The 21,479-nt window shown below is 54.0% G+C and overlaps 1 protein-coding gene across 1 annotated transcript in view; it reads right to left on the bottom strand.

The window, feature by feature from the left end:
- Positions 1-21,052, bottom strand: part of LOC137362118 (alpha-2-macroglobulin-like) — a gene marked incomplete at its 3' end in the record, with an annotated part of 271,753 nt that extends 250,701 nt beyond the window's left edge. Inside the window, exons 1-8 of the mRNA XM_068026622.1 lie at positions 20,927-21,052; positions 18,837-19,020; positions 18,368-18,536; positions 17,305-17,357; positions 14,604-14,624; positions 13,317-13,482; positions 12,459-12,543; positions 10,776-10,881 (exon numbers count right to left, since the gene is read on the bottom strand). Coding sequence (XP_067882723.1) covers positions 10,776-10,881; positions 12,459-12,543; positions 13,317-13,482; positions 14,604-14,624; positions 17,305-17,357; positions 18,368-18,536; positions 18,837-19,020; positions 20,927-20,982 — 840 coding nt within the window. The remainder of the gene's footprint in view (positions 1-10,775; positions 10,882-12,458; positions 12,544-13,316; positions 13,483-14,603; positions 14,625-17,304; positions 17,358-18,367; positions 18,537-18,836; positions 19,021-20,926) is intronic.
- Between the last annotated feature and the right edge of the window lie 427 nt (positions 21,053-21,479).

Below are 21,479 nucleotides of genomic sequence, written 5' to 3'. Positions count from 1 at the left end.
CAACATCCCATATCCCTCACACCCACCTCTCCATGTCCCTCACAACCGCCACCCCATATCCCTCAATCCCAACACCCCATATGCCTCACACCCGCCTCGCCATGTCCCTCACAACCAACGCCCCATATCCCTCACACCCACCTCTCCATGTCCCTCACAACCAACGCCCCATATCCCTCTATCCCAACACCCCATATCCCTCACACCTAATATCCCATATCCCTCAATCCCAACACCCATAAACTCACACCCACCTCTCATTGTCCCTCACAACCAACACCCCATATCCCTCACACCCACCTCTCCATGTCCCTCACAACCAACACCCCATATCCCTCACACCCACCTCTCCATGTCCCTCACAACCAACACCCATATCCCTCATACCCACCTCTCCATGTACCTCACAACCACAACCCCATATCCCTCACACCCAACACCCCATATCCCTCACACCCACCTCTCCATGTCCCTCACAACCAACACCCCATATCCCTCACACCCACCTCTCCATGTCCCTCACAACCAACACCCATATCCCTCACTCCCACCTCTCCATATCCCTCACAACCAACACCCCATATCCCTCACAACCAACACCCCATATCCCTCACACCCACCTCTCCATGTCCCTCACAACCAACACCCCATATCCCTCACACCCACCTCGCCATGTCCCTCACAACCAACACCCCATATCCCTCACACCCAACACCCCATATCCCTCACACCCACCTCTCCATATTCCTCACAACCAACACCCCATATCCCTCACACCCACCTCGCCATGTCCCTCACAACCAACATCCCATATCCCTCACACCCACCTCTCCATGTCCCTCACAACCGCCACCCCATAGCCCTCAATCCCAACACCCCATATCCCTCACACCCAACACCCCATAGCCCTCAATCCCAACACCCATATCCCTCACACCCACCTCGCCATATCCCTCACAACCAACACCCCATATCCCTCAATCCCAACACCCCATATCCCTCACACCCACCTCGCCATATCCCTCACAACCAACACCCCATATCCCTCAATCCCAACACCCCATATCCCTCACACCCAACACCCCATAGCCCTCAATCCCAACACCCCATATCCCTCACACCCAACACCCCATAGCCCTCAATCCCAACACCCCATATCCCTCACACCCAACACCCCATAGCCCTCAATCCCAACACCCATATCCCTCACACCCAACACCCATATCCCTCTATCCCAACACCCCATATCCCTCACACCCAATATCCCATATCCCTCAATCCCAACACCCCATAGCCCTCAATCCCAACACCCCATAGCCCTCAATCCCAACACCCCATATCCCTCACACCCAACACCCCATATCCCTCAATCCCAACACCCATATCCCTCACACCCAACACCCATATCCCTCTATCCCAACACCCAATATCCCTCACACCCAATTCCCCATATCCCTCAATCCCAACACCCCATATCCCTCACACCCAACACCCCATATCCCACACACCCAACACCCCATATCACACTATCCCAACACCCCATAACCCTCACACCCAATTCCCCATATCCCTCAATCCCAACACCCCATATCCCTCAATCCCAACACCCCATATCCCACACACCCAACACCCCATATCACACTATCCCAACACCCCATATCCCACACACCCAACACCCCATATCACACTATCCCAACACCCCATATCCCTCACACCCAATACCACATATCCCTCAATCCCAACACCCCATATCTCTCAATCCCAACACCCCATATCACACTATCCCAACACCCCATATCCCTCACACCCAATACCACATATCCCTCAATCCCAACACCCCATATCTCTCAATCCCAACACCCCATATCCCACTATCCTAACACCCCATATTCGTCTATCCCAACACCCCACATCCCTCATGCGCAACACCCCATATCCCTCACACCCAACACCCCATATCCCTCAATCCCAACACCCCATATCCCTCACGCACAACACCCCATATCCCTCACACCCAACACCCCATATCCCTCTATCCCAACACCCCATATCCCTCACGCACAACACCCCATATCCCTCACACCCAATACCACATATCCCTCAATCCCAACACCCCATATCTCTCAATCCCAACACCCCATATCTCTCAATCCCAACACCCCATATCACACTATCCCAACACCCCATATCCTTCACACCCAATACCACATATCCCTCAATCCCAACACCCCATATCTCTCAATCCCAACACCCCATATCCCACTATCCTAACACCCCATATTCGTCTATCCCAACACCCCACATCCCTCATGCGCAACACCCCATATCCCTCACGCACAACACCCCATATCCCTCACACCCAACACCCCATATCCCTCACGCACAACACCCCATATCCCTCACACCCAACACCCCATATCCCTCTATCCCAACACCCCATATCCCTCACGCACAACACCCCATATCCCTCACACCCAATACCACATATCCCTCAATCCCAACACCCCATATCTCTCAATCCCAACACCCCATATCTCTCAATCCCAACACCCCATATCTCTCAATCCCAACACCCCATATCACACTATCCCAACACCCCATATCCCTCACACCCAATACCACATATCCCTCAATCCCAACACCCCATATCTCTCAATCCCAACACCCCATATCCCACTATCCTAACACCCCATATTCGTCTATCCCAACACCCCACATCCCTCATGCGCAACACCCCATATCCCTCACACCCAACACCCCATATCCCTCAATCCCAACACCCCATATCCCTCACGCACAACACCCCATATCCCTCACACCCAACACCCCATATCCCTCTATCCGAACGCCCCATATCCCTCACGCACAACACTCCATATCCCTCCCAATACCACATATCCCTCAATCCCAACACCCCATATCTCTCAATCCCAACACCCCATATCTCTCAATCCCAACACCCCATATCACACTATCCCAACACCCCATATCCCTCACACCCAATACCACATATCCCTCAATCCCAACACCCCATATCTCTCAATCCCAACACCCCATATCCCACTATCCTAACACCCCATATTCGTCTATCCCAACACCCCACATCCCTCATGCGCAACACCCCATATCCCTCACGCACAACACCCCATATCCCTCACACCCAACACCCCATATCCCTCTATCCCAACACCCCATATCACACTATCCCAACACCCCATATCCCTCACACCCAATACCACATATCCCTCACACCCAACACCCCACATCCCTCATGCGCAACACCCCATATCCCTCACGCACAACACCCCATATCCCTCAATCCCAACACCCCATATCTCTCAATCCCAACACCCCATATCCCTCTATCCCAACACCCCATATCACACTATCCCAACACCCCATATCCCTCACACCCAACACCCCATATCCCTCTATCCCAACACCCCATATCACACTATCCCAACACCCCATATCCCTCACACCCAATACCACATATCCCTCACACCCAACACCCCACATCCCTCATGCGCAACACCCCATATCCCTCACGCACAACACCCCATATCCCTCAATCCCAACACCCCATATCTCTCAATCCCAACACCCCATATCCCTCAATCCCAACACCCCATATCCCTCAATCCCAACACCCCATATCTCTCAATCCCAACACCCCATATCCCTCAATCCCAACACCCCATATCTCTCAATCCCAACACCCCATATCCCTCAATCCCAACACCCCATATCTCTCAATCCCAACACCCCATATCCCTCAATCCCAACACCCCATATCTCTCAATCCCAACACCCCATATCCCTCAATCCCAACACCCCATATCTCTCAATCCCAACACCCCATATCCCTCTATCCCAACACCCCATATCACACTATCCCAACACCCCATATCCCTCACACCCAATACCACATATCCCTCAATCCCAACACCCCATATCTCTCAATCCCAACACCCCATATCCCACTATCCTAACACCCCATATTCGTCTATCCCAACACCCCACATCCCTCATGCGCAACACCCCATATCCCTCACGCACAACACCCCATATCCCTCACACCCAACACCCCATATCCCTCACGCACAACACCCCATATCCCTCACGCACAACACCCCATATCCCTCACGCACAACACCCCATATCCCTCACACCCAACACCCCATATCCCTCACGCACAACACCCCATATCCCTCACGCACAACACCCCATATCCCTCACGCACAACACCCCATATCCCTCACACCCAACACCCCATATCCCTCTATCCCAACACCCCATATCCCTCACGCACAACACCCCATATCCCTCACACCCAACACCCCATATCCCACTATCCTAACACCCCATATTCGTCTATCCCAACACCCCATATCCCTCACGCACAACACCCCATATCCCTCACACCCAACACCCCATATCCCTCACGCACAACACCCCATATCCCTCACACCCAACACCCCATATCCCTCTATCCCAACACCCCATATCCCTCACGCACAACACCCCATATCCCTCACACCCAACACCCCATATCCCTCTATCCCAACACCCCATATCCCTCACACCCAACACCCCATATCCCTCTATCCCAACACCAAATATCCTCACACCCATCTCTCCATGTCCCTGACAACCAACTACCCATACTCCTCACACCCAACACCTCACATCCCTCATACCCAACAACAAATATCCCTCACACCCAGCTCTCCTTGTCACTCACACCCAACAGCCCATATCCCTCAATCCCGACTCTCCACATCCCACTATCCCAACACCCCATATCACTCAAACCCTCCTCTCCATATCCCACATAGCCATCACCCCACATCCCTCAAATCCACAACCAAATGTCCCTCACACACACCTCCCAACATTTGACACTCCCCCCTCCCCACATTACACACTCCAGCCCCATCTCTCCATCTCCCCATATCCCGCACTCCCTCAGTACTGACCCTTCAACAGTGCGGCGCTCCCTCAGGACTGACCCTCCAACAGTGGGGCACTCCCTCAGTACTGACCCTCTGACAGAGTGGCGCTCACTCTGTACTGGCCCTCCGGCAGTGTGACACTCCCTCAGTACTAACCCTCCAACAGTGCAGCACTACCTCAGTACTGACCCTCTGACAGAGTGGCGCTCCCTCAGTACTGACCCTCCGGAAGTGTAACACTCCCTCAGTACTGACCCTCCAACATTTTGGCACTCCCTCAATACAGAACCTCAGACAGTGGGGCACTCCCTCAGTACAGAACCTCCGACAGTGCAACACTCCCTCAGTACTGACCGTCGGACACTGCGGCGCTCCCTCAGTACTGACCCTCCGACAGTGCAGCACTCCCTCAGTACTGACACTCCAACAGTGCGGCACTCCCTCAGTACTGACACTCCAACAGTGCGGCACTCCCTCAGTACAGACCCTCTGAAAGTGCAGCACTCCCTCAGTACTGACCCTCCATCAGTGCAGCACTCCCTCAGTACTGACACTCCAACAGTGCGGCACTCCCTCAGTACAGACCCTCTGAAAGTGCAGCACTCCCTCAGTACTGACCCTCCATCAGTGCAGCACTCCCTCAGTACTGACACTCCAACAGTGCGGCACTCCCTCAGTACTGACCCTCCAACAGTGCGGCACTCCCTCAGTACTGACCCTCTGACAGTGCAGCACTCCCTCAGTACTGACACTCCAACAGTGCGGCACTCCCTCAGTACTGACCCTCCAACAGTGCAGCACTCCCTCAATACAGAACATCCGACAGTGGGGCACTCCCTCAGTACTGACCCTCCGACAGTTCGGCACTCCCTCAGTACTGACCCTCCGACAGTGCAGCAATCCCTCAGTACTGACCCTCCAACAGTGTGGCACTCCCTCAGTGCTGACCCTCTGACAGTGCAGCACTCCCTCAGTACTGACCCTCTGACAGTGCAACGCTCTCTCAGTACTGACCCTCCGACAGTGCGGCGCTCCCTCAGTACTGAACCTCTGACAGTGCGACACTCCCTCAATACTGACCCTCCGACAGTGCAGCACACCCTCAGTACTGACCCTTCAACAGTGCGGCGCTCCCTCAGGACTGACCCTCCAACAGTGGGGCACTCCCTCAGTACTGACCCTCTGACAGAGTGGCGCTCACTCAGTACTGGCCCTCCGGCAGTGTGACACTCCCTCAGTACTGACCCTCCAACAGTGCAGCACTACCTCAGTACTGACCCTCTGACAGAGTGGCGCTCCCTCAGTACTGACCCTCCGGAAGTGTAACACTCCCTCAGTACTGACCCTCCAACATTTTGGCACTACCTCAATACAGAACCTCAGACAGTGGGGCACTCCCTCAGTACAGAACCTCCGACAGTGCAACACTCCCTCAGTACTGACCGTCGGACACTGCGGCGCTCCCTCAGTACAGACCCTCTGAAAGTGCAGCACTCCCTCAGTACTGACCCTCCATCAGTGCAGCACTCCCACAGTACTGACACTCCAACAGTGCGGCACTCCCTCAGTACTGACCCTCTGACAGTGCAGCACTCCCTCAGTACTGACACTCCAACAGTGCGGAACTCCCTCAGTACTGACCCTCCAACAGTGCAGCACTCCCTCAATACACAACATCCGACAGTGGGGCACTCCCTCAGTACTGACCCTCCGACAGTTCGGCACTCCCTCAGTACTGACCCTCCGACAGTGCAGCAATCCCTCAGTACTGACCCTCCAACAGTGTGGCACTCCCTCAGTGCTGACCCTCTGACAGTGCAGCACTCCCTCAGTACTGACCCTCTGACAGTGCAACGCTCTCTCAGTACTGACCCTCCGACAGTGCGGCGCTCCCTCAGTACTGAACCTCTGACAGTGCGACACTCCCTCAATACTGACCCTCCGACAGTGCAGCACACCCTCAGTACTGACCCTCCGACAGTGCGGCGCTCCCTCAGTACTGACCCTCTGACAGTGCGACACTCCCTCAATATTGACCCTCCGACAGTGCAGCACACCCTCAGTACTGACCCTCCGACAGTGCGGCGCACCCTCAGTACTGACCCTCTGACAGTGCGGCACTCCCTCAGTACTGACCCTCCGACAGTGCAGCGCTCCCTCAGGACTGACCCTCTGACAGTGCGGCACTCCCTCAGTACTGACCCTCCGACAGTGCGACACTCCCTCAGTACTGACCCTCTGACAGAGCCGCGCTCCTTCAGTACTGACCTTCCAACAGTGCGGCACTCCCTCAGTACTGACCCTCTGACAGTGCGGCACTCCCTCAGTACTGACCCTCTGACAGAGCCGCGCTCCTTCAGTACTGACCTTCCAACAGTGCGGCACTCCCTCAGTACTGACCCTCTGACAGAGCCGCGCTCCTTCAGTACTGACCTTCCAACAGTGCGGCACTCCCTCAGTACTGACCCTCCGATAGTGCGGCGCTCCCTCAGTACTGACCCTCTGACAGTGCAGCACTCCCTCAGTAATGACCCTCCGACAGTGTGGCGCTCCCTCAGTACTGACCCTCTGACAGTGCGGAACTCCCTCAGTACTGACCCTCTGACAGTGCGGCACTCCCTCAGTACTGACCCTCCGACAGTGCAGCACTCCCTCAGTACTGACCCTCTGACAGTGCGACACTCCCTCAGTACTGAACCTCCGACAGTGCGACACTCCCTCAGTACTGACCCTCCAACAGTGTGGCACTCCCTCGGTACTGACCCTCCGACAGTGTGGCACTCCCTCAGTACTGACCCTCTGACAGTGCGGCGCTCCCTCAGTACTGACCCTCCGACAATGCGGCATTCCCTCAGTACTGACCCTCTGACAGTGCGGCACTCCCTCAGTACTGACCCTCCGACAGTGCGGCACTCCCTCAGTACTGACCCTCTGACAGTGCGGCACTCCCTCAGTACTGACCATCTGACAGTGCAGCACTCCCTCAGTACTGACCCTCCGACAGTGCGGCACTCCCTCAGTACTAACCCTCCGACAGTGTGGCACTCCCTCAGTACTGACCCTCCGACAGTGCGGCACTCCCTCAGTACTGACCCTCCGACAGTGCAGCACTCCCTCAGTACTGACCCTCCGACAGTGCAGCACTCCCTCAGTACTGATCCTCCGACAGTGTGGCACTCCCTCAGTACTGACCCTCTGACAGTGCAGCACTCCCTCACTCCTTTAGTACTCACAATCTGACAGTGCAGCACTCCCTCAGTACTGACCCTCCGACAGTGCGGCACTCCCTCAGTACTGACCCTCTGACAGTGCAGCACTCCCTCACTCCTTTAGTACTCACAATCTGACAGTGCAGCACTCCCTCAGTACTGACCCTCCGACAGTGCGGCGCTCCCTCAGTACTGACCCTCCGACAGTGCGGCGCTCCCTCAGTACTGACCCTCCGACAGTGCGACACTCCCTCAGTACTGACCCTCCGACAGTGCGGCGCTCCCTCAGTACTGACCCTCTGACAGTGCGGCACTCCCTCAGTACTGACCCTCTGACAGTGCGGCACTCCCTCAGTACTGACCCTCCGACAGTGCGGCGCTCCCTCAGTACTGACCCTCCGACAGTGCGGCACTCCCTTAGTACTGGCCCTCCGACAGTGCGGCGCTCCCTCAGTACTGACCCTCCGACAGTGCGGCACTCCCTTAGTACTGACCCTCCGACAGTGTGGCACTCCCTCAGTACTGACCCTCTGACAGTGCGGCACTCCCTCAGTACAGACCCTCCGACAGTACGGCACTCCCTCAGTACTGACCCTCCGACAGTGCGGCGCTCCTTCAGGACTGACACACCGACAGTGCAGCACTCCCTCAGTACTGACCCTCCGACAGTACGGCACTGCCTCAGTACTGACCCTCCGACAGTGCAGCACTCCCTCAGTACTGACTTTCTGAGAGTGCAGCACTCCCTCAGTACTGACCCTCCGACAGTGCAGCACTCCCTCAGTACTGACCCTCCGACAGTGCAGTATTCCCTCAGGACTGACCCTCCGACAGTGCAGCACTCGCTCAGTACTGAACCTCTAACAGTGTGGCACTCCCTCAGTACTGACCCTCTGAGAGTGCAGTACTCCCTCAGGACTGACCCTCCGACAGTGCAGCACTCGCTCAGTACTGACCCTCCGACAGTGCAGCACTCCCTCAGTACTGACCCTCCGACAGTGCAGCACTCCCTCAGTACTGACCCTCTGAGAGTGCAGTACTCCCTCAGGACTGACCCTCCGACAGTGCAGCACTCGCTCAGTACTGACCCTCTGACAGTGCGGCACTCCCTCAGTCCTGACCCTCCGACAGTGCGGCACTCCCTCAGTACTGGCCCTCCGACAGTGTGGCACTCCCTCAGTACTGACCCGCCGACAGTGCGGCACGCCTTCAGTACTGACCCTCCGACAGTGCAGCACACCCTCAGTACAGACCCTCCGACAGTGCAGCACTCCCACAGTACTGACCCTCCGACAGTGCGGCGCTCCCTCAGTACTGACCCTCTGACAGTGCGGCACTCCCTCAGTACTGACCCTCTGACAGTGCGGCACTCCCTCAGGACTGACCCTCCGACAGTGTGGCGCTCCCTCAGTACTGACCCTCCAACAGTGTGGCACTCCCTCAGTACTGACCCTCCGACAGTGCAGCACTCGTTCAGTACTGACCCTCCGACAGTGCAGCACTCACTCAGTACTGACCCTCTGACAGTGCTGCGCTCCCTCAGTACTGACCCTCCGACAGTGCGGCACTCCCTCAGTACTGACCCTCCGACAGTGCGTCACTCCTTCAGTACTGACCCTCCGACAGTGCGGCACTCCCTCAGTACTGACCCTCCGACAGTGCGTCACTCCCTCAGTACTGACCCTCCGACAGTGCGGCACTCCCTCAGTACTGACCTTCCGACAGTGCAGCAGTCCCTCAGTACTGACCCTCCGACAGTGCGGCACTCCCTCAGTACTGACCCTCCGACAGTGCGGCGCTCCCTCAGTACTGACCCTCCGACAGTGCGGCACTCCCTCAGTACTGACCCTCCGACAGTGCGTCACTCCCTCAGTACTGACCCTCCGACAGTGCGGCACTCCCTCAGTACTGACCTTCCGACAGTGCAGCAGTCCCTCAGTACTGACCCTCCGACAGTGCGTCACCCCCTCAGGACTGACCCTCCGACAGTGCGGCACTCCCTCAGTACTGACCCTCCGACAGTGCGTCACTCCCTCAGTACTGACCCTCCGACAGTGCGGCACTCCCTCAGTACTGACCCTCCGACAGTGCGGCGCTCCCTCAGTACTGACTCTCCGACAGTGCGGCACTCCCTCAGTACTGACCCTCCGACAGTGCGTCACCCCCTCAGGACTGACCCTCCGACAGTGCGGCACTCACTCAGTACTGACCCTCCGACAGTGCGGCACTCCCTCAGTACTGACCCTCCGACAGTGCGGCACTCCCTCAGTACTGACCCTCCGACAGTGCAGCACTCCCTCAGTACTGACCCTCCGACAGTGCGGAACTCCCTCAGTACTGACCCTCCGACAGTGCGGCACTCCCTCAGTACTGACCCTCCGACAGTGCAGCACTCCCTCAGTACTGACCCTCCGACAGTGCGGAACTCCCTCAGTACTGACCCTCCGACAGTGCAGCACTCCCTCAGTACTGACCCTCCGACAGTGCAGCACTCCCTCAGTACTGACCCTCCGACAGTGCGGCACTTGAGAAAACTGTCACTGAGTGAAAGCTGACACAAGTAAACCTTGAGATCCAGTCGATCAATGGGATCTTGCTGTGCAGGACTCACCTCACCAGTCACCTGCTCACAACGACTTAATTGTGGAGAATAGCGAGACATCATCAAACAAACAGAGCCATTCACTTCTCCCCTGACAGGCTGACCGTATGTGTATCTGTAAAATAATCATTGCATGTGTAAATTATAAAATAAAATTCCCTCTACACTGTCCCCCATCAAACACTCCCCAGGACAGGTACAGTACGGGGGTTAGATACAGAGTAAAGCTCCCTCTACACTGTCCCCCATCAAACACTCCCCAGGACAGGTACAGTACGGGGGGTTAGATACAGAGTAAAGCTCCCTCTACACTGTCCCCATCAAACACTCCCCAGGACAGGTACAGTACGGGGGGTTAGATACAGAGTAAAGCTCCCTCTACACTGTCCCCATCAAACACTCCCCAGGACAGGTACAGTACGGGGGGTTAGATACAGAGTAAAGCTCCCTCTACACTGTCCCCATCAAACACTCCCCAGGACAGGTACAGTACGGGGGGTTAGATACAGAGTAAAACTCCCTCTACACTGTCCCCCATCAAACACTCCCCAGGACAGGTACAGTACGGGGTTAGATACAGAGTAAAGCTCCCTCTGCACTGTTCCCCATCAAACACTCCCCAGGACAGGTACAGTACGGGGGGTTAGATACAGAGTAAAGCTCCCTCTGCACTGTTCCCCATCAAACACTCCCCAGGACAGGTACAGTACGGGGGGTTAGATACAGAGTAAAGCTCCCTCTACACTGTCCCCCATCAAACACTCCCCAGGACAGGTACAGTACGGGGGGTTAGATACAGAGTAAAACTCCCTCTACACTGTCCCCCATCAAACACTCCCCAGGACAGGTACAGTACGGGGGTTAGATACAGAGTAAAGCTCCCTCTACACTGTCCCCCATCAAACACTCCCCAGGACAGGTACAGTACGGGGGTTAGATACAGAGTAAAGCTCCCTCTACACTGTCCCCCATCAAACACTCCCCAGGACAGGTACAGTACGGGGGGGTTCGATACAGAGTAAAGCTCCCTCTACACTGTCCCCCATCAAACACTCCCCAGGACAGGTACAGTACAGGGGTTAGATACAGAGTAAAGCTCCCTCTACACTGTCCCCCATCAAACACTCCCCAGGACAGGTACAGTACGGGGGGTTAGATACAGAGTAAAGCTCCCTCTACACTGTCCCCCATCAAACACTCCCCAGGACAGGTACAGTACGGGGGGTTAGATACAGAGTAAAGCTCCCTCTACACTGTCCCCATCAAACACTCCCCAGGACAGGTACAGTACGGGGGGTTAGATACAGAGTAAAGCTCCCTCTACACTGTCCCCATCAAACACTCCCCAGGACAGGTACAGTACGGGGGTTAGATACAGAGTAAAGCTCCCTCTACACTGTCCCCATCAAACACTCCCCAGGACAGGTACAGTACGGGGGGTTAGATACAGAGTAAAGCTCCCTCTACACTGTCCCCATCAAACACTCCCCAGGACAGGTACAGTACGAGGGGTTAGATACAGAGTAAAGCTCCCTCTACACTGTCCCCCATCAAACACTCCCCAGGACAGGTACAGTACGGGGGGGTTAGATACAGAGTAAAGCTCCCTCTACACTGTCCCCCATCAAACACTCCCCAGGACAGGTACAGTACGGGGTGAGATGAAGAGTTGTATAATAAAACAGGTTTTACCTGCCACACACTTTGACATGAATTGTTCTGTCGAGAATTGTAATCATTTTCGGCATTTCCACCTTCAATTCATATTTGGGCAAAACTAAAAGGAAAGGGGAGATTAGATATTCAGATCTTTGTACCGTCTTCCTACCCCGACAACCCTTCCTATCTCTGTAACCTCCTCCAGCCCCTACAACACTCCCTATCTCTGTAACCTCCTCTGTACCCTACAACCCTTCCTATCTCTGTAACCTCCTCCAGCCCCTACAACCCTCCCTATCTCTGTAACCTCCTCCAGTCCCCTACAACCCTCCCTATCTCTGTAACCTCCTCCAGTCCCCTACAACCCTCCCTATCTCTGTAACCTCCTCCAGCCCCTACAACCCTCCCTATCTCTGTCACCTCCTCCAACCCCAACAACCCTCCCTATCTCTGTAACCTCCTCCAGCCTCCTACAACCCTCCCTATCTCTGTAACCTCCTCCAGCCTCCTACAACCCTCCCTATCTCTGCCCTCCTCCAATCCCGGCCTCTTGACCATCCCCCGATTGCCATCGCTCCACCGTTGAGGCCGTGCCTTCAGCTGCCTGGGGCCCTAAGCTCTGGAATTCCCTCCCTCAACCTCTCGGCCTCTCTCTCTCTCTCTCTCTCTCCTCCTTTGAGACACTCCTGAAAACCTCCCTCTTTGACTGAGCTTTCTGTCACCTGACCCGAATCTCTCCTCACGTGTCTCGGTGTTAAATCTGCTGTGATGTACATTCCTGGGAAGCTCCCTGGGATGTTACAGGCGATATATAAATCGGGGGGGATTGTTATGGAGGAGGGGGTTGGAGAGTCTGGGAGTCTCTCTGGACCAGAGTCGAAGACTCCTTACCGTACTCCTGCACGCTGAAATGATGATGCACTTTCCCACGAGTCTTCTTCACTTCGATCGTGTAAAACCCCTTGAGTGGCTCAGGCATCAGGTCAAAGGTCAGATCTGCAATCCCCTGCCTCGGCTCCACGTCCCTCCACTGACCAATGCGGTTCCCCTGTGGGTCCTGAGGGATTAAACGGTCCCAGTGTATCAATATTCCCTCCCTTCCTCGCCCTCCCTTCCTCTCCCTCCGTTTCTCTTTCTCTCCCTTTCTCATTCCCCATGTTTCTCTCTGTCTATCTCTCCCCGTTCCCTCTGCCACACAGAGAATGAGGGTTGTGTCACTCCCCTCCCATACCCTCCCCTTCACCCTCCTCATGGTCCTGGCTTTGACCATGTTAAATATCGTCAACAGCCTTAACATCCATTATCGAGGGAAACAGGCTAAAGCAGGGGCACTGAGGGAAATTATATACAACCCTCCCCCTCACCCCCACTTCTCCCCACTTCCCCCTCATCCCCACCTCTCCCCACTTCCCCCTCATCCCTTCCCCTACCCCACCCCATTCCTGGGATCAGGTTAGCTCAGCACAGGCCTGGAATGGAGCCTGGGCCTTTCCTGCTTTGTGTGTGGGGGGCTCAGTACCACACAGGGTATGGGATCAGGTTAACCCAGCACAGGCCAGGAATGGAGCCTGGGCCTTTCCTGCTGTGTGTGTGTGTGTGTGTGTGTGTGTATGTGTGTGTGTGGGCACAGTACCACACCGGGTGTGGGATCAGGTTAGCCCAGCACAGGCCGGGAATGGAGCCTGGGACTTTCCTGCTCTGTGTGTGTGTGTGTGCGCTCAGTACCACACCGGGTGTGGGATCAGGTTAGCCCAGCACAGGCCGGGAATGGAGTCTGGGCCTTTCCTGCTTTGTGTGTGAGGGGCTCAGTACCACACAGGGTGTGGGATCAGGTTAACCCAGCACAGGCCGGGAATGCAGCCTGCGCCTTTCCTGCTGTGTGTGTGTGTGTGTGAGAGTGGGGCTCAGTACCACACCGGGTATGGGATCAGGTTAACCCAGCACAGGCCGGGAATGGAGCCTGGGCCTTTCCTGCTCTGTGTGTGTTGGACTCAGTAACACACCAGGTATGGTATCTGGTTTACCCAGCACAGGCCTGGAATGGAGCCTGGGCCTTTCCTGCTCTGTCTGTGGGTCTCAGAACCACTCTCTGTGGGCTGGGGAGCTGAAATCTGCCCTCCTGACTTTCAGATTTGAGACGAGTTGACGTTGGGATCTTGAGTTGGAAAATAAACTCACCAACATGGTGACAAGTGGATGCTGGAAAAGAAACAAACAAGAGGTCAAGTTACTGCGGAGGTTCAATTTTCACCAGAACAACAAGTAACAGTTTCAAATGGTCCTGAGGACAGGGAGCGAGGGCACTCAGAAGGGATGGGAGCAGGGCTTAGGAAAGGAGGGGTGGGTGGAGGAAGCTTCAGACAGAGGGACAGAGGGACCGGAATGACGAGCAAGTTCCATAGAGTGAGGTCAAGGATGGAGGGTCTACCATAGAAAGCAAGAGGGAGGGAGAGAGAGAGAGAGAGAGAGACAGAGAGAGAGAGAGACAGAGAGAGAGAGACAGAGAGAGAGTCTGTCGATAGATAGAGAGTGAAATACAGAAAGAGAAATATAGAAATGGAGAGATGGATGGACGGAATGATGGAGAGATGGATGGACAGAATGATGGAGAGAGGGATGGACGGAATGATGGAGAGATGGATGGATGGAATGAAGGAGAGAGGGATGGACGGAATGAAGGAAAGATGGATGGACGGAATGAAGGAGAGATGGATGTACGGAATGAAGGAGAGATGGATGGATGGAATGAAGGAGAGATGGATGGACGGAATGAAGGAGAGATGGATGGACGGAATGATGGAGAATTGGATGGACGGAATGATGGAGAGATGGATGGACGGAATGGAGGAGAGATGGAGGGACGGAATGATGGAGAGATGGATGGACGGAATGAAGGAGAGATGGATGGACGGAATGATGGAGAATTGGATGGATGGAATGATGGAGAGATGGATGGAATGATGGAGGGAAGGGTGGACAGAATGATGGAGAGATGGATGGAATGATGGAGGGATGGACGGAATGATGGAGGGAAGGGTGGACAGAATGATGGAGAGATGGATGGATTGATGGGGAGATGGATGGACGGAATGATGGAGGGATGGACGGAATGATGGAGGGAAGGATGGACAGAATGATGGAGAGATGGATGGATTGATGGAGGGATGGATGGAATGATGGAGGGAAGGATGGACAGAATGATGGAGAGATGGACGGAATGATGGAGGGAAGGATGGACAGAATGATGGAGGGAAGGGTGGACAGAATGATGGAGAGATGGATGGATTGATGGGGAGATGGATGGACGGAATGATGGAGGGAAGGGTGGACAGAATGATGGAGAGATGGATGGAATGATGGAGGGAAGGGTGGACAGAATGATGGAGAGATGGACGGAATGATGGAGGGAAGGATGGACAGAATGATGGAGAGATGGATGGATTGATGGAGGGATGGATGGAATGATGGAGGGAAGGATGGACAGAATGATGGAGAGATGGACGGAATGATGGAGGGAAGGATGGACAGAATGATGGAGGGAAGGGTGGACAGAATGATGGAGAGATGGATGGAATGATGGAGGGAAGGGTGGACAGAATGATGGAGAGATGGACGGAATGATGGAGGGAAGGATGGACAGAATGATGGAGAGATGGATGGACGGAATGATGGAGGGAAGGGTGGACAGAATGATGGAGAGATGGATGGACGGAATGATGGAGGGATGGATGGAATGATGGAGGGAAGGGTGGACAGAATGATGGAGAGATGGATGGAATGATGGAGGGAAGGGTGGACAGAGTAATGGAGAGACGGATGGATTGATGGGGAGATGGATGGACGGAATGATGGAGGGAAGGGTGGACGGAATGATGGAGGGATGGAAGGACAGAATGATGGAGAGATGGATGGATTGATGGGGAGATGGATGGACGGAATGATGGAGGGAAGGGTGGACAGAATGATGGAGAGATGGATGGATTGATGGAGGGAAGGGAGGACAGAATGATGGAGAGATGGATGGAATGATGGAGGGATGGACGGAATGATGGAGGGAAGGGTGGACAGAATGATGGAGAGATGGATGGAATGATGGAAGGATGGATGGAATGATGGAGGGAAGGGTGGACAGAATGATGGAGAGATGGATGGAATGATGGAGGGATGGACGGAATGATGGAGGGAAGGGTGGACAGAATGATGGAGAGATGGATGGATTGATGGGGAGATGGATGGACGGAATGATGGAGGGAAGAGTGGACAGAATGATGGAGAGATGGATGGAATGATGGAGGGATGGACGGAATGATGGAGGGAAGGGTGGACAGAATGATGGAGAGATGGATGGATTGATGGGGAGATGGATGGACGGAATGATGGAGGGAAGAGTGGACAGAATGATGGAGGGACGGATGGATTGATGGGGAGATGGATGGACGGAATGATGGAGGGATGGATGGATTGATGGAGGGAAGGATGGACAGAATGATGGAGGGATGGATGGAATGATGGAGGGAAGGGTGGACAGAATGATGGAGAGATGGACGGAATGATGGAGGGAAGGATGGACAGAATGATGGAGAGATGGATGGAATGATGGAGGGAAGGGTGGGCAGAATGATGGAGAGATGGATGGATTGATGGGGAGATGGATGGACGGAATGATGGAGGGATGGAAGGACAGAATGATGGAGAGATGGATGGATTGATGGGGAGATGGATGGACGGAATGATGGAGGGAAGGGTGGACGGAATGATGGAGGGAAGGGTGGACAGAATGATGGAGAGATGGATGGATTGATGGGGAGATGGATGGACGGAATGATGGAGGGATGGAAGGACAGAATAATGGAGAGACGGATGGAGGAATCGGTCTCACCTTTTCCTGAACCGGGATGAAATTCTCGTTCAATGTAACAATCCTGAATTTCACTGAAAGACAAATAAAGATGCACAGTAAGATTCCAAGCCCCGAATCCCAGTCCAGTCTGGAGTACGAATCACTGGGAGAGCATTTTAGTATTAGTGATCATAATTGAGTTAAATTTAGTGTCCTTATGGAAAAGGATAAAGATAGATAAACGAGGGAATGTTTTAAATGTTGGGCCTCAGGAGGTGCCTGGGGGTTAGCCTTGCTGTACCTGCATGATAACCTTCTCCATTCCTTGTACAAGCAGACCCAAATCTCTCTGCACATCGACACTTACAAGTTTCACACCTATTTAAAAATAATATTCTGCCTTTCTCTTTTTACAACCAAAGTGAACAACGTCACATTTCCCGACATTATAATCCATTTGCCATCGTGTTGCCCGCACTTAACCTGTCTATATCTCTTTGTAGCCTCTCTACATCCTCCCCGCAGCTTACCTTTTCACTGAACTTTGTATCATCAGCAAATGTAGATACATTACTCTCTATCTCTTCATCCAAGTCATTAATATAGAGTGTAAATAGCTGACAGAAGTGGTGACAAGTTGGATGTACATTTGGCTCAGAGGTAGGAAGCAGAGATGAAAGGTCGATGGGTGTTTTTGAGACTGGGGGGGGGGTGGTCTGTTTCCAGTGAGGTGCAGCAGGGCTCGATACTGGGTCCGTGCTTTTTGTGGTATCTATCAATGATTGGACAGGAGGTGGGTTACTCACTGCAGAATTCCCAGCCTCTGACCTGCTCAAATAGCCACAGTATTTATTATAGGGCTACTCCAGTTCAGTTTCTGTTCAATGGTCACCCCCTTCCCTGGGATGTTGATAGTGGGGGATTCAGTAATTGGTGATGGGGAGATACTTTCTTGTTTTGCTGAGATGGTCCTGTTGTGAGATCTTTCCCAGTGACACATCTTGTCCTGATCATTGAGAATTGCCTCTGTTATGATAGTACCTCCCTCCCTCCCTCCCTCCCTCCCTCCAGAGCCCTCCTGTCCATCAGCCTGAAGCCTCACCTGACTGTCCGGGTTTGTAAATCGCCTTGTCAGTCTGGATGAATGTCAATGTGTCATATCTCTTCAAGAGGACCATCTTCGTCTGGTTGAAGATAACATTTCCCACTGAGCCAATCACAGTGACACTGATCAAGGATTCAATGTCTGGACCAATAACATTATCCTCCACCTGTACAGGAAAGACAGCATGACAGCAGTTCAACATAGGAGACCAGGAACAGCAGGAGGTGATTCAGCTCCTCCAGAGGGTACGGAATCTCTACTCTCAGCCTCTAGGGAGGAGGCATTGAGGTTGGGGATATGTTAGGATGAGTCTAGACGACAGCAAAGCGAGGTTGAGGGGAGGGAGGAAATGCAGAGGAAAACTGGAGTGTGAGGGGAATGAGGAACGAGAGGGGAGGCGGGAGGGAAATGGTGCACAGGAAGACGATACACACCCGGGGGAACGACCGAGCTATCTGAGACTTACAGTGAACTTGAAGCAATTCTGTCTTCCGTTCCCCATCAGTTCCTCCTGGAAGAGAGTCTTGTTTGTCTTCTCGTCCTGAATGGTCAGTTTGAGGGAGATGGATTCATTGCCAGAGAGAATTAGCACGCAAACCTTCTCCAGTGTGTCCGTGCGTAACTCCGCTGGGATCAGAACCACATAGTGTCTGGAAATGAAGGGAGATGACTTAAACAAAGGGTGTGGGGCAAAAATATTAACCCGCCCGAACTCTGGGGTGTCCTCACCCAACCCCCGAACTGTGGGGTATCCTCACCATCACCCTTCCACCACTGCACCCACCAATCTGCACGGTTTCCATCACTGGGAAGTTGGGATCAATGCTCAGTGGATTTGGATGATGTGGAAATAGATGGATCAATGAGCTTTCATCGATCCCGTCAGTCTCAGGGACCTTGTACACAGTTCAGGAAGAGGTTTGTGTAACCAGCTGATGACCTCCCATCCTCACTGTGTGTCCTTCTCTGAAGTGTCGTCCAGGGGCTGTCGAGATGGACTCTGTTTACACTGAGCAAACACACATTGAAGACTTACAACATCAGAGAGCGTGGGAGTTCGCCAAGGGTATTCGAAAGGCAACAAGGATAACAAGTTATCGGGATTGATGCCAGAACTGTCATGGAAAGATCCCATTCCTAACAACATGGGGACACGGATTCAGGAATCTCGTCAAACTGTTAAAACACAAGGGATCCCAGCCAATCTATTTCCATTCTCCCCCTTACTCCCCACACCCTTCAATATCCCACCCAGTCTAATCCCACTCTCCCCCTTACTCCCCACACCCTTCAATATCCCACCCAGTCTAATCCCACTCTCCCCCTCACTCACAACACCCTTTAATATCCCACCCAGTCTAATCCCACTCTCCCCCTCACTCCCCACACCCTTTAATATCCCACCCAGTCTAATCCCACTCTCCCCCTCACTCACAACACCCTTTAATATCCCACCCAGTCTAATCCCACTCTCCCCCTTACTCCCCACACCCTTCAATATCCCACCCAGTCTAATCCCACTCTCCCCCTCACTCACAACACCCTTTAATATCCCACCCAGTCTAATCCCACTCTCCCCCTCACTCCCCACACCCTTTAATATCCCACCCAGTCTAATCCCACTCTCCCCCTCACTCCCCGTACCCTTTAATATCCCACCCAGTCTTATCCCACTCTCCCCCCTCACTCCCCACACCCTTCAATATCCCACCCAGTCTAATCCCACTCTCCCCCCTCACTCCCCGTACCCTTTAATATCCCACCCAGTCTAATCCCACTCTCCCCCTCACTCCCCGTACCCTTTAATATCCCACCCAACCTAATCCCACTCTCCCCCTTACTCCCCACATCCTTCAATATCCCACCCAGTCTAATCCCACTCTCCCCTCACTCCCCGTACCCTTTAATATCCCACCCAGTCTAATCCCACTCTCCCCCTCACTCCCCACACCCTTTAATATCCCACCCAGTCTAATCCCACTCTCCCCCCTCACTCCCCACACCCTTCAATATCCCACCCAGTCTAATCCCACTCTCCCCCTCACTCCCCACACCCTTCAATATCCCACCCAGTCTAATCCCACTCTCCCCCTCAGTCCCCACACCCTTCAATATCCCACCCAGTCTAATCCCACTCTCCCCCTCACTCCCCACACCCTTTAATATCCCACCCAGTCTAATCCCACTCTCCCCCTCACTCCCCGTACCCTTTAATATCCCACCCAACCTAATCCCACTCTCCCCCTTACTCCCCACATCCTTCAATATCCCACCCAGTCTAATCCCACTCTCCCCTCACTCCCCACACACTTTAATGTCACCGGTCTCTCTCCCACACTGCACCTGGTCTCTCCCTCCCTGCCGGTTCTCTCCCTACCCCCGGTCTCTCTCTCTGTTCCTCCCTGCTGACTCTATCTCTCCCTCCCGGGTCTCTCTCTCCCCCCGGTCTCTCTCTCTCTCCCTCCCTACTGGGTCTCTCTCTCCCTCCCCCCAGTCTCTCTCTCTCTCTCCCTCCCCAGTCTCTCTCTCCCTGCTCCCTCTCTGGACAATACTCACGCTCCTGCTTTCACTGCCCCCAGCAGTAGACAGACCAGGATTGCCCGAGCCTGCATGTTGTTGTTGCTTCTCTCTCTCTCTCTCTCTCTCTCTCTCTTTCCGTCTCTGCCGAATCCCCAAAAGGATCTGATTCTAAGCTCCTGGTCACTGGTTAACTCAGGCGGAGGTCACTGAACCAGCTAACATTTCAACATCAGCACTGATCAAACTCAGGAAAGGGCAACACGCCCTATTTACAGAGAGTGACCTCAGATAACAGTTTACCATGATAGTGGAGAGAGTGAGTGTGAGAGAGAGAGAGAGAGAGAGGAACAGAGAGCGACAAACATAGGCAGAGAGAGCGAGAGAGAGAGAGAGAGAGACAGGGAGAGGCTGAAAAGGAGAGTCAAAGGAATAGAGTGGGAGTAGGAGATGGAGTGAGAGAGAGAGAGAGAGACAGAGAGACAGAGATAAAGAGTTGGGAGAGGGAGAGTGAGAAAAGGACAGAGACTCTGTCTGCTTCTCTCTATCTGTCTCTCTCTCTGTCTGCCTGTCTCTGTCTGCCTTTCTCTCT

Source organism: Heterodontus francisci, unplaced genomic scaffold (genome assembly GCF_036365525.1).
Source record: "Heterodontus francisci isolate sHetFra1 unplaced genomic scaffold, sHetFra1.hap1 HAP1_SCAFFOLD_889, whole genome shotgun sequence".
NCBI classification, from domain to species: Eukaryota; Metazoa; Chordata; class Chondrichthyes; order Heterodontiformes; family Heterodontidae; genus Heterodontus; species Heterodontus francisci.
The sequence above is the reverse complement of the archived record's forward strand: the minus strand, read 5'-3'. Positions and strand labels throughout refer to the sequence as shown.